Source organism: Manacus candei, unplaced genomic scaffold, assembly GCF_025592945.1.
Source record: "Manacus candei isolate 608988 ecotype Guabito, Panama unplaced genomic scaffold, ASM2559294v1 h1tg000049l, whole genome shotgun sequence".
Classification (NCBI taxonomy): domain Eukaryota; kingdom Metazoa; phylum Chordata; class Aves; order Passeriformes; family Pipridae; genus Manacus; species Manacus candei.
In genome coordinates, this window is record NW_026138097.1 from 2,355,494 (window position 1) to 2,369,209 (window position 13,716).

At 36.1% G+C, this 13,716-nt stretch overlaps 1 protein-coding gene across 8 annotated transcripts in view; it reads right to left on the reverse strand.

The window, feature by feature from the left end:
* Positions 1 to 13,716, reverse strand: part of POU6F2 (POU class 6 homeobox 2) — a 351,623-nt gene that overhangs the window by 51,503 nt on the left and 286,404 nt on the right. For all 8 annotated transcript variants that reach the window (XM_051798733.1, XM_051798730.1, XM_051798729.1 and 5 more), the window contains one exon: positions 8,049 to 8,195. In XM_051798733.1, the coding sequence (XP_051654693.1) occupies positions 8,049 to 8,195 (147 nt within the window). The remainder of the gene's footprint in view (positions 1 to 8,048; positions 8,196 to 13,716) is intronic.

Below are 13,716 nucleotides of genomic sequence, written 5' to 3' on the forward strand. Positions count from 1 at the left end.
TAAGAAATTCCAAACCTCACCAAAACAGCAGGAATGCTGTATCAGTGAGTCAAGGGCCTTAAATATTTAGCATTTTACATTAAATTACACTTTGACAGAATGATCTGGCTTTTTTTTTCCCTTTGCCCAAAAATGCTTCTTGGTTGGTATAAGACAGATAAAATCTAAATAAGACTAAGCACCGTGTTACACAAAGAACTATAATCTGAGTTTTTTCAGAAATGGTGAGGCACATTTGGAAACATAACACAAACAAATTCTCAGATTTGATCCACTATTGCCACTGCTTTCCTACAGCATTTATATAATCCAATCTGCAGAGCATTCTCTCATAGAATGGAGAAATCCAAAATTGGATTCCACTCAGATGTGAGTCTCATACAGCAGGATTTCCATCGTCTCTGTTTGGACAATTATGTAGCCTGAAATTATTCTCTATTTTGTCCACTCCTGAAGGCATGCAGTGATGCAATACTCCTGAGCATGACAATTCCACTATTTGGGAAACATTAGTAACATAGAAAGCACTTTTCTTGGCACCACCTACATGCATCAGCTCTGTCCACTGCTTTGCTTATGTCATCTTAATGAATTTTCAATGCCCTTAGGAAAACTTCAGCCTTTGCCCTCAAGTACCTCTGTGGGCTTTTCCCCCAGGAATCTAAATGGCTAGCTAATGCTCCTGGATGAAACCTATAATTACCAAATTCAGTCTTCCAGGATAATGAGTCAAACTTTCTCTGTGCACAGCAAAGTTTGCTTTAAAGGGAAAGTCAAGGACTTGGAATGGATTCTAACAGTAGTGGAGGAACACTCCTGGGTTTATCACCTCTGGCTTCACCACATTCTACTGCAAAAGCTAAGTACACTTCTGTTGTCTGCCTTTCTCTGATGCAAATATAAGCAATATGCATCCTTAAGAAGCCCCTTCATCAAGATTTTAAAACCCAAATGAAAACAAAACTCTAAAAGAAAAGTCAAACAGACAAAAAAATTCCTAACAAAGACATAAAATCAAATGCCCTTATCAAACATGCGATGCACTATTCTACAAGTTTGTTCTGGGAGGAAGACCAATTTGTGGCTATCACTAGTTATGTTTCTTAATGCATTACTGAAAGGTGATAAGATATGATAATAAGAGAGCAGTGTAAGAATCTCTGTAGAGCAGAAAGATTTCATTGACTGTGGTGTATGTCACTGGTGATAAATGAAAGTTTTCCGTGCTTACAACTACCTGGTGATGCTAAGGTAAATGGATTATAGGAGGAGTAGGATCTTCTTTTACTTACTAGTTAGCTTTCATGAAAATGGTATTTAGCTTGAACTAGCAGTTTGTTTGGTTTTCACCTCCATGCAAAAGCAATTAAGAAGGCAATGACAAAAGGACAGATATGTCCTGTATTTCTGACTTGAAATAATTAATTTAGAATAGTAACATTTTCAAAACTACCTAAATGCTTCAGGCTTTTAAGGCTGTCTTCAAAGTATATTTACTCCCCATAATACAGTGTGTTAGCAAGACCCCAGAGGTAATAACTAATGAGCTAGATCCCATGTCACCTTGTTGAGAAGCAGAATTAATTAGTCCAGCCATAACAACACACTACCAAGGTTTTTGGCTTCTGGATTCTGTGCTAGTATGGCACTGAGACATATAAATGAACTGTCTCTGGCAATTTGCTTGCAATGCTCTGTTACAGTGCACAGACATGCCTTCAAGCGCTAAGACGCATAACACTGATTGAAGGAAACTCAGGCTTTTACAGGTATGAAAGTTGCTTTTGAAAATAAGACTTGGGCACCTCTGAAAAAAAATCTATGTCCAAGACAGAATCTTGGGCAGAGATCCAGGCAAGAGGCTACAATCCGAAGCGTGAAGTTTAGTACTAAAAGTAAGATTTGTTGCAAGTTAGATGAAGGAAATTTCAGTGGCCTTTCTGGATAGATTTGGATCATTTTCAAACCTGATAGAAGTTTCATTATACAATTATCCTTTCAATTTATCAGTGATCACTGCCTAAAATAGACAAAACAGACTGGTTGGTTCTTGTTTTGGCATAGTCACTCTGCCCCAGTCCAATTCTGTTTCATGAAACTACTAATTTGCCTGACTTGAGAGTTTGGTCCATACATTTTTACATTTATGCCAACATGGCTACAATTGAGGTTAGATAAATAGTGTAATAAAGATAGATAAATATGTTAGATAAATAGTAAAAAATAAAGACACAGTCAGCAAAAATATTTGTCTTTTGATTTAAATTCACATGGGAGGTAATTAAACAAACAGCCTTCTACATGGATAGCTATGGGGAGCAAAGCCAATGGAAAAAAATCTTCCCTTATAACTGATCTTTTTTCAGAGTATGTGCCCTTTTCTTCCTGCAAATGGCAAAATACTGCATGTATTCAGCACAGTGAAACTTAGAGGGGGAAAATAGAGAGTTAGATTCCACCCACCAGAAATTCAATACATTAATATGAATGTCTGTCAAAACAGTCTCCAGACAAATGGTTTTCCAGGGACTGTTCTTAAATGCTATTATTGTTTGACTGTTACAGTCCCTCCCTCTAACCTCTCACTCAAAATGTACCTCTTTTAATTTCTCAGGCTTCTCATGAAATATCCTTAATATATACCATTCTGATACCACCAACTCAGATTTCTCAGATGTCTGTCTTAGCCCTGGGAAGACATTGTTAGCAGTTAGTATTTAAATAGCTATCATTAATAATTTTGTGAACACTGTTAGATACTGTGAGGGCTAAAATATTAGTGGTCATCATATATTAGAAATATATAGGTGAAACAGAAGCAGAAATGATTATAAGAAAGAGAAAACAGAATTAAGAGAAAAGGCTAATGGATGTCGAACATCTGAAGAACAGCATGAATTGCACATATTCAGAAGGGCTCTAAGGTGTGTTACACATTACAGGGCTTTGGAGCCCCTAGAATTTTTGGGAGAGCTAAAAAACCCCCCAAATCAAAAATAGCCCAACAAACAATCAACATCTTCTTTTTAAGTCTGACGAGGAGTTGCACCTTGCATTCCCGGTGGTAGCTGCCAGTTTTATTGGTTAGTGTTAAAAAGAAAACTAGGTCAGGTATGAGTTTCTACATATCTTCTTGCATGTGACTGCTAATTCCGCAATACTAACTTTGTACTTTTACCTATAGCTATTGAGAAGTTCTTGTATCTGTGGTTCTAGAGAATTGAAAGTTTTATAAACAATTTTGTGTATACATACCACTTACTCATCATATCATGTCCTCTCAGCAAGAAAAAGGAGGAAATATTGTGGAGTTGAAAAAGAGTAACAACAAAAAAAAAATAAAAAAAAAATCAGTGTATTAGTTTTATCTACACATGAAATTATATTATTGTCACTGAATACATACTACAGGGATTCAACAGAAATGGTATAAATCCTTGCAAAGGTATACATTTCAGTATTAGAATATCTGACCTCTATTTAGCTGAAACAAAACTGAATCAAAAATTTAATAACTAACCTATTAGCTACTTTCTGTATGGGAACGAAGCGTTCCTAGCACCGTGGCCTATTGTATACTTTCCAGATTGTGGCCCTAGCCACTTAAGCTAGAGACAAGATAACTGTTCTGCTTAGAATTATAAAGTTAGTTTGCAAATAGTTGTTATCACTTCAGAAAAAAGTAGTTACAGAAAACAGTGAAAATAATAGGACCTACATGTATACATGTAATAGTTGGGAATATAGAAATTTCCTTCATCATAAAAGATACTTTAGCACTTTCCAAGCCAGTCCACAATGAGGACAATGCTATCTTTTAAATCCTATCCCTGTTGTTATTGCACATGACATATTACATTGTACTGTACAGTGTGTGGTGATGAGAAATTCCCTGCTTATTTAATTGTGATCCTTCAATGAATTTGAAAGGGAGCACTTTATTTCCATTTCTTTAATTTACTAGTTCTTTAGCTGATGATTTTATTAACTCTTGTATTTGAGAACTGATGCTTAACAAAAAAAGGAGAAGAAAAAAAGGCCCTTGGCAGTATTGTGAAGGCCTGGAACTGAATAATGCACTTTAATAATGAGGAATAGAGCTATGGCTTTTGCTGATGGCTGTGACCGGCTCTGTGACCTGATTATGTCGCAGAGTGTCAGCAGCTGAGACACTACAAAAGGGAGCGCATCCCATCAAATCTATCTCCATTGTAATCACTCGCACTGCTGAGAGGCTTGTTAGGAGCAGGGAATCCATCAGGCCTCATTAGCACCGTTTACCATCAAGAAGCTCAAAGAGCAAACGTGTACCCTCTAATCAGAATAATGAGAACCAAAGTACTCCTATTATCTAATTGGATCAACAATGCCTCTCTCCCTATTTTGTTTCCTGAGCTACTTGTGGACTACAACCCTCAAAAATTAGTTATTTTTTGTTAATTGTCAGGGTGGAGCTGTGCTCAAGGTTTTTCTTATACAGAAGGTTTTCACATCTTAAGAGCAAGGCATGGGCACAATGAGGCCAAGTTCTTTCAGGGGCATTCTTAGATTATACTGATGTGATCCAAATAAATTCATCTAATACTTAGATTTTCCTATTAATCTATCAGAAAATAAACTTTATTGCACCCACAGTTAAAATGTATTTGATCCTGTTGAAGTCAAGAAACTTATATGAATGCAACTGATGACAATTAAGAAACCAGATGCAACAACCTTGCTCTCGTATTTCTGTGGCTCCTTTCCTTAAAAATAATACAAAACCAACCAAAGTACACATTTCATATACTTAATAGATATGTAAAACCCATGCAAAACTCTTGCTATTTTCTTTCATTTGTAAAACCATTATGAAAAAAAGAAATATTAGGTTATTAAATCTCTGAAGAATTCAAGTGCAGCAATGGCACTTGAATCCTGCTATAAGGGCAGGCTGAAGCTGAGCAGGTAGACAGTTTCTCTTGGAAATCAGTGTATCTACTGACAGGGTGCAGCCTGGCAAACCTACTAACCCGGCCTTTAAATTTAAGATATGAAAGCCCAGTCCTGCAAATGCTTTCTGGAAAGTGCTGAGGGCAAATAGAATGTAAGCAGTGTTACATGGGCCAATAGCTCTTCATAATATGACTCTGAAATGAAAATTTGATTTAGAGTCCTCCACCTGCACTATATCAAATTAATCAGGTGATCTAATCATATTATTTCAATGGATTAGATCTCTTGGTTACTTGAGAAGCTCTGGTATTACAGTTCATATTGCCATCCAAAGCAAAAGAAGAAAAATAAATTAACATACTATAACTGTGAATTCAATAATTACATAACAAATATATAAATTATTGTTAATATATATAATTTTGTTATTGTAATTGTAAGAAATTCTTGACTGTTTGGAATTAAGGCCATGCCATATGTCATTTAAAAGATCATTTCCCCAAATTTGGCATAGGATCTTGCTTTTGACCTATAGCTTAATGTCTCCAGGGATTACTGACCACCATATATTTAGCCAGACAGATGGACTTTTACAAGCCCTGAATTTCTATAATGGAAGCAGCATGTAATTACAAAGATTACACATAGAAACATTCTAGTAAATCATCCAGCTTCATATTTTCAGGAGTGAATTTTGGGTGTCACACTTATGATTCTTCGAAAGGGTCAATTTTTAAAGGACAGATTCTTAACATATGATGCAAATCTGGCTATTTAATGACTCCAAGGAGATTATTCAGTAATGGAGTGTTCCAAATTACTATTCAGTTAAGCTTCCAAATTTGAAGAAACCCTTTCAGTTCTTGATTAAGTCCTATAATTTTATTAATTTGAAGGAATGTAATTTAATTTATGGAATGTAGTTTGATTATACTTTATAGTCCTGTTTTAAGACAGATAGCCTGAGAATTGGGCTCTAAGTAATATGAGTTTATGCTGAATATTATAAAAATGAATGTTATATTACACACTATTATCATTGTCTATCTATATTGCAGCAAGGTCTGAAGTACTGATAATAAAACAAGGAATATTGTAAAAAGAAGTAACAAAAAGACAACCTTTACTTAAAGGAACTAAACAAACAATTAGATGCTGTAATTTTATCCAGGAATATAGAAGATTCTTCCTTTCTTTTCCCTTTCTCTGCAACCTGTGGAATTATTGGACTTTACATTATGTCTGGAATAAACAAGACTTAGCCTGAGGGAATCGATAGTTTCGTTCAGTGATATCTTCACAGTAGTATTTTTTTTAAACATACAATGAATGGCCACGCATTGCCTATGTTTTCTTTGGAGAACATGTAAAGGAAAAACTATAAAAAAACTAGTCTGTGTTTTTATCTTCAACTCTTACAGTGAACATCTTTGGTGTCAAGTGCCTCATGTGAGTGGCGACTGGGAACCATTTCTAGAGTACAGACAGGAACAAGCAGGCTTCTATGTTGGAGCTGATCTAACTGTGAGTTATGGGTATTATAACCAACTTTTATTCCAAACCAATACCCCATCCCTCCAGAAATCTTAATAGGCTTTTGAGAACCTCCATTTAAAGCTGGCTGCATAAAATGATCCTTTGATGAAAAGGGATTGAAACAAGGGTTAAAGTAGACATTGAAAGGTTATTGTAGAGGGCACATTGTTCATACAATCCTCCTTTAATATGTGTGGTGTGCACCTGCGATAAGATGATTCATTAGATAAGGCCTCACTTTGACAAGCTCCATCGTTCAACCCTCGGGGTAGTGATGGAACAATTCTGCACCCACCCAGTAAATATAAAAAGGTCAGCATTTTTTTTTCCTGGGACTTGGATGGTGAGAGTGAAGCTCAGGAAGCATCTTTGTTTATGTGCTATGTTAAAAAAAAGGGGGGTTTCCTATAAATTGTTGACTTTTATTTTTTAATGGGCCAAAATAAAAAACATCACTCCTGTTCCAATTAACTAACACGGTGACAGAAAATTATCGGAAAAAAGCTGCTCTTAATTTTTTTCTCCCCACTAGTAAACAGTAAGAGTAGAAACTAAACTTTAGATTCACATATCATCCAAGTTGCATCATTTCAATAAATATTTTCCAGGGCCTAACATCCACATAAACACTGTGGATATCACTGTATGCCCAATTTGTAGCATTTAGAATAATGACATTCAAATTACTCAGTTACCAGGTACAGTCATAAGTTATATTGACAGATTTGTTGCAGTGAAACAAGTAATTGTGTTAATTTTAGTCCTAGTAAATGCAATAAAGAATGACAGTGGTCACAGTCTGAAAGCCACTTAAGCATGCTGCATCAAAGCAATTATTTATATATATATGGATTCAGACGCATATCTTTCTGCATCATACTAAGACTGAAATCGAAATACTTTGAACAAATAAACAGTTCCAAAATACAGATAATGCACGATCTCTCTCTTAGACACACTAACACTTCAACATCATTCAATTTTCCTGTTTGGAAAATTTTCTTTTAACCAAAAAACTCTCCCAAATTTGCATTTACAGGCTGGCAGATTCATTACATATTTCTTAACATAAGATAATAAGCAAATGGGAAAGCCAGCAAAATCCATCCCAATACTTCATTACAATTTGTGTTCCTTTACTTAGAACATTTAATACCTTTTTAGAAATGAAGTAATACAGAAATGATACAGAAATGCAAAAAAGTGTAGCACAGTACCACTTTGATACAGTTGTCTGTTATTAGGTATATATAAGTGGGAGAAGACAGCTGGTATGTTTTTTAAGAATCAGAAGATTGCTGGACTTTTAAAATACCACAGTATTGCACTATTGTGATCTTTTCAAAGGGTTGAATTGAAATGAAACAAACCCTAAGCCTTTTCTAGCTTGAAAACACCTAACTGTTCCTAACTTCCTTCCAGTTTTCAGACTTTCCATTTCTTACCTTGTCTGGCAAATCAATATTTATTTATCTTCAATATGTGCACTTTTAAATTGCTGTCATACGACGGAACTCATTTTTGTCCCAAGATCAGCCTGCCATCAGAATTCACTGTTTGCTCCATCTTCCACTCACCTGTCCTTGTGCATTAGTGACGAGTTGACCTGTGACCCCCTGAAGACTGGAGAGGGCATTGCCAAAGGCCTGGGAGCTTGCTATTGAGCCCATGGCTGCTGCTGCTGCAGCGGCTGCTGCTTGACTTGCTAGTGGATTATTAACCAGCTGAAAAAAAAAAAAAAGATCATGATAAAACCCACAATAAACAAAGAAACAAGACTGCTAACTGGATAACATAAGAGGGATTGCACAATCACTTTTATATTATTTTAATGTTTTTTTCCCACTTAAATGTGCATAAAAACCTGTCATCTCCGAGAGCTTGCGTAGTTCTGAGAGGATCTTATTTCTGGGGCTTTGACAATAAATAGTTTCTATAAAAGCAGAGAAAATTCCATGTTAATGTTGAAGAATAAAATTCTCTTTTTTAACCCAAATTCTCTTTTTCTTTTTTTTTTTTTTTTAATTAAGTTATACTTGATGTATTTCTTTAGGTTCAATGTGCTAATGCCACAAGTGTAGCAGCCTAATATTGATGTAAACAGCAATCATTGAAAAATTAACATTTGATTTGAGTGAGAGTGGAATATTTACTTGGGCATATTCAGAACAGAGACTATTTTACTAATAACCCCAGAAACAAGAAAAACCTGCAAATCCTTTTAATTTTTTTCATTAAAGAATTGGTCTCAACAGCTAGATACATCACAGTAGAAGACTCAACCCTATGATTAAGTTCAGTAGAAATCAACAAAAAATTCAAAATTCATTTGCAAAATACAACACTAAGCAGCTTACTGCTTTTCAACTGTGAATGATGAATTTTAGGACCCATAAATTTTCAGGAAATAAGTTGTACTTCCTGCTTTAGTCAATTCTGCCTGTGTGCTCCATAGAAAGCATAGAGCACAGTCATGGCTTTCACCTTAGGAGACTATTGGAATCCCATAGGAGGGAACACTCCTATCATCATTTCTGTTTATCAAACATACAAAATGTGCATTCTTCTGCCAGAAACAAAATATCCTCTGGGATATGGCTTTTCTACTGGATTATTGTGAAGTTTCTATTTTCTTATCCTCTTCTGAGAATGGACAAAGTTTGAACCAAGAATAGAGGGATGACAGTAAAAAAGAATAAAAATGTTAGGAACCATCATCACTGGGACAGCTGTCTTGAGAATAATCAAACTAACTGAGTTCAAGAGCCTGAAAATATGTTTTAGAGTGCGTTTGCCTCCTAAGAGTCACGGCACTATAGTAGAACTTGCAAAATGCACATTAGTAGAATACAGCAGCCAGAAATTTGAAGGAGAAAACTAGGGACATTTTTTCCTAAACTGAGATGAAAATGCTGGAGCTCACTCAGAAAAGCTTAAGGTTCGAGCTGAAATGAGTAGTAGTTTTAAGCCCTTAGATGATGAGTAAATTATCAATCCTATAGAACCAGAGAGTCACAGACACCAATAAGGGATGTACTTCACAGATAGGCTCCCCTTCAAAATAGGTTATAAAAAATTAATCAGTGATTAGTAGATGTTTTAAGCATGTTACAGATATGAGTAGTGTGTATGTTATAGATGTTTAGAAGCTCATCAATAGAATATGTCAGATATGGTTATAATCTATGCTTATAAGAAACCCACTTGTCTGTTGGACATTGCAAGACCTACAATTGATTGGTCATACATTAAAACATCTATTAATCATTCATTAGCCCTTCATAAAGTATTTATAAATGGAATCTTGATATAAAGTGTTGCTTAAAGGGGTGCCTTGAGCACATCCAATCCCTCTAGAAATTGTAAAGTAAATAACTAAATAAAGATTAGTAGCACTGCCAGACAGAAAAGATGACATTATTTGGAGGAAATATTTTGATTTGGAAAAAATTGTTATATGAATCTTTAAAAGCAGTCTGCAGCATCCCATGGCAAGAAAATCAAGCAGGAATAAAAACCAAAGGTGGAAAACTGCAATGAGTGCTTGATTAGCAGTCCTGATGAGTTGTGAAGAGAGCAGAGACCAGCACAATGACCAAGGCAAAGCTCAGTCCCTGGATGCAGACATCAAGCAAGTCCACTGACTGCCCAAGGTGTGAGCCCAAACATAGCTGCACCCACTCCTCAGTGATTTGGGTGGTGGTGCTTGAGCACAGCAGTGTAATGTCAGATATCAATATAGATAAACTTGCAGGTTTTCTGCTCAAAACAATGACATTTCTTTATTGTCCAGATCAGGAGCTGGTAAACTCTAACTTTTTCCACAACACTTCATGGGCAGTACTGGGCCTTGAAGTAATTCCCTTATAGTTGTAAATACTTAGAGAAGATAACGTCAGCAGCAAAAGTGTAAGACTCAGAAAAGGCCTTCTACAATCTTATTAATAACCCACAAATTATTGCACCTCTGATCCTACAGTATCTGACTGCAGGTATAAATGGTAATCTTTGGAAAGTTACCTGACAAACAACACTGGCTGTTATATTCAGGGCTTCAGTGGCATATGGGAACAACCATCCACAGCTGGGAACAACTTGAGGAACATAAATAAGCTTGTGAAGCTGGAAACTACAAAGGGTTAAAACCTTCTAAAAATCAGACTATCATCTTCTAGAATCTCTTTTCCATTTTTCTTGCTCCAGTTTTCAAAAAATGTACATTTTCAAATACAACAATAAAATTAATTTACAACAAACCCTGGAGACACTCAGAATTGCTTTTAGTTGCATCACAGAGATAAGCTACTTATTAAAAATGATGGCAGAGGCTGTGATATGCATAGGTACCCTGCATAGTACCATGTTCCAGGGAAAAGCACCGTGAATGAGCCAACTCACAGGGTAAGAGACTTCCAAGTGCATATAAAACCATTCCTATCTATTAATAAGTCTGATTAATAAATAGAACATGTATTTTTCTTTGACTGCTTTGGGAAGCTGTTGACTGCAAGTTATGCTCTGTTAAACTGACCCCTTTTACACTGTATGAAAACTGGGGATGGAGAAACATCTTATTTCATTATGCCTGGACGCCAAGGTAACACATAGAATCTTCTTTTTGTTTTAAAAATAAAATCTCTGACTTGAGAGGTTTATGCTATTTCTCAGTGCAGGTTGGATCCCTAAGAATATTTATTAGAAATATATTATGAAAAATCCCACAAAGGCTCTACCCATTTTGTTTCTGTGTTTAAATAATGATTTAGTTTGGAAGGCTAAAACATTTCAAGCTGTCAATTCCATTGCCCAAATTTCTGCTCCCACTCAAAACACCAACCGTAACTGTAGGTAACAGCGATCTTAGTTTAAAGTGGCAGGCCAGCCCTCTTAAGGATGCCTCCGCTAATGACACGATTATATGAGGAAGCAAACTTTATGCAAAAGAATCTTCTAATAACTGAGCAGGTTTAATGTTTAATACACTTTTCTGAATTCCCAAAGCTGAACTTTAAAAGTAAAGCATATGAAAATTGTTCTGCAGTAACTCAATAGAAGCAGAAGACATTCCAGTGCAGGAAATAAAACTCACAGAAACAAAACTAACCTGGGAAATGATGGGGGATGAAAGAGGCACTACTTACAAGATCCTAAAACTGTGCCATGTGAGGTGAGTGTTTCCATGGTTAAGAGATTGTCTTCAAAAATAATTTCAAGGAAAGTGTGATAGACTCAATGCTGCAAGCAGCTTTCTTGAGAGGCACAAATACTTTCTCTTTTGTAAGAATAGCATCTTCCTCTTTGTCTCCGAAGCTAACTTATTATTTTATTGAACTTACTGTGAGAAACTGATTTCCAGACCAGAGGAGACAAAGTTCAGTAGGATATGCCTTTTACAGAAAAAAGTAAAATTACTGTGTAGGTTATCAAATCTGATCTTGTATTCAACAGTACATGAATGCTTGATCAAAGAGCCAGCTTTACTCATTACGATAATGCTCATTCTACAAATATACAGAAAAAAACAAACAATTTTACTGATGAAAAGCCAAGACATTTCAGGATGCCAGAGCATCATATGAAAAAATGGGCCTATAACCTGAAAGGTAAAGTCACTTGAGACAGTGCCAGGATATAGATCTTGTGCGTTTTCTAAAGGACTTGTAGAGCAGTGAAGACACATCATCTGAATGCAGCAATGGAGAATGAAAGGACATATTGTGAAGTAACAGCAAGCATAACTTCATTTTACAAAATAGTACTGGTGTTTTTCAGGGAGAATGTTTAAAAAATCACATTTCTGAATATCTTCTAGAGATTAGGTTAGTGTAGAAAAGTAGTATATTTGGTTAGGGACCAAGAGATCCTCAGTCTCTTATGTTTTCTGACTATCCTTTCTGTAGAGAGCATCACACTACTAGATAAGCTACTAACATTGTTTGCTTAAACCAACGCTTTTCAAGGGAAAACAGAAATATCTCTAAAACTTGAGAAGAATTCAGCAATGGCTGGCAGCAGAAACACATGACATTTTTCTTTTCTATCCCTAATAAGTGAAAATTGATTACAGAAATGGAATTTTTTATTAGCATGGCATTTGCTTTTGTAGGAATTTTTAACCAAGAATCTATGAATTTTATCAGAGTTTAAATTATGAGAGAATTACACATTAAAATATAGTTGAGTTTGTTCTCATTTTTTCCTCATTGGCTCTTGAGACAGATTCTGTGTAGTAGTCACCTGGCCTTAAGAAAGAAAGACTGTTTCAAACTGAGCACAGGCTCCTGAGGATATTCTGATACCTTCTTTTTTACTGTGATCGGCATTATCATCTGAAGTGGGTGTAGACAGAAAGGTTTTGGTACTGGGAGAGCTGCAGAGTAGGAGAATAAAAAGCCCAGAGTGAACATGACAAAGGAAACACCAAGGTCAAAGAAAGGAGAATGAGGAGGAGGTGCTCCACCGCACAGAAGATACCCCCATTGCAGCCCTCAAAGGACAAATGGATATTTCCTGATGAAAATTGTGATCTGTGGAGATCCCATGCAGAAGCAGGGGAAAAACGTGAAGAGAAAGGAGAAGGAGGGGGGAACTATTGTAAACTGACCACAGCTCCCCATGTCCCCTGCACCACTGCGGGTGAGTAGAGGAGTCAGGAGCAAAGCAGTGAAGTTAAGTCTGGAAGAGTGTGGAGAAAAATTGTTTTAATATTTGTCTTAGTTTCTCACTAACTGAATCTATTTTAATTGTCAATAAATTAAAGCTAATTATCCCCAAGTTGAATCTATTTTGCCCACAACACTGATTGGTAAGCCGCCAGTCTTGACCCATGAGCTTTCTCATCCTGTTTTCTCCGCCGTCCCACTGAGGCAGTGTCTGAGTGGCTGGGTAGGCATTTCGCTGTGGGCCAAAGCTAACACCACACCAATGCATTATAGTAGTGTAAACTGTGTCTAACAACAACAATACTCAAGGGTTTTCAATACCTTGATGACAGAGAAGCGAAGCATTCCCACTTAGATACGCATATGCTTGGTTTCTAAACATGAATGAATTGAGGCAGAAGGTGCAGTTTCACTGGAAGTCCAGAGTAACTATTCTGGCAAATTCTTTACACAGTATTAATGCTTATATTCTTAATTGTTTTCAATTTGCGTGCATACCTTGTACTAGCTGATACCTCCCTGAACCTACATTAAATCTCACAGTCCCTGAAGGAATTTTAAAAAAGGCACTAGAAAGACTACT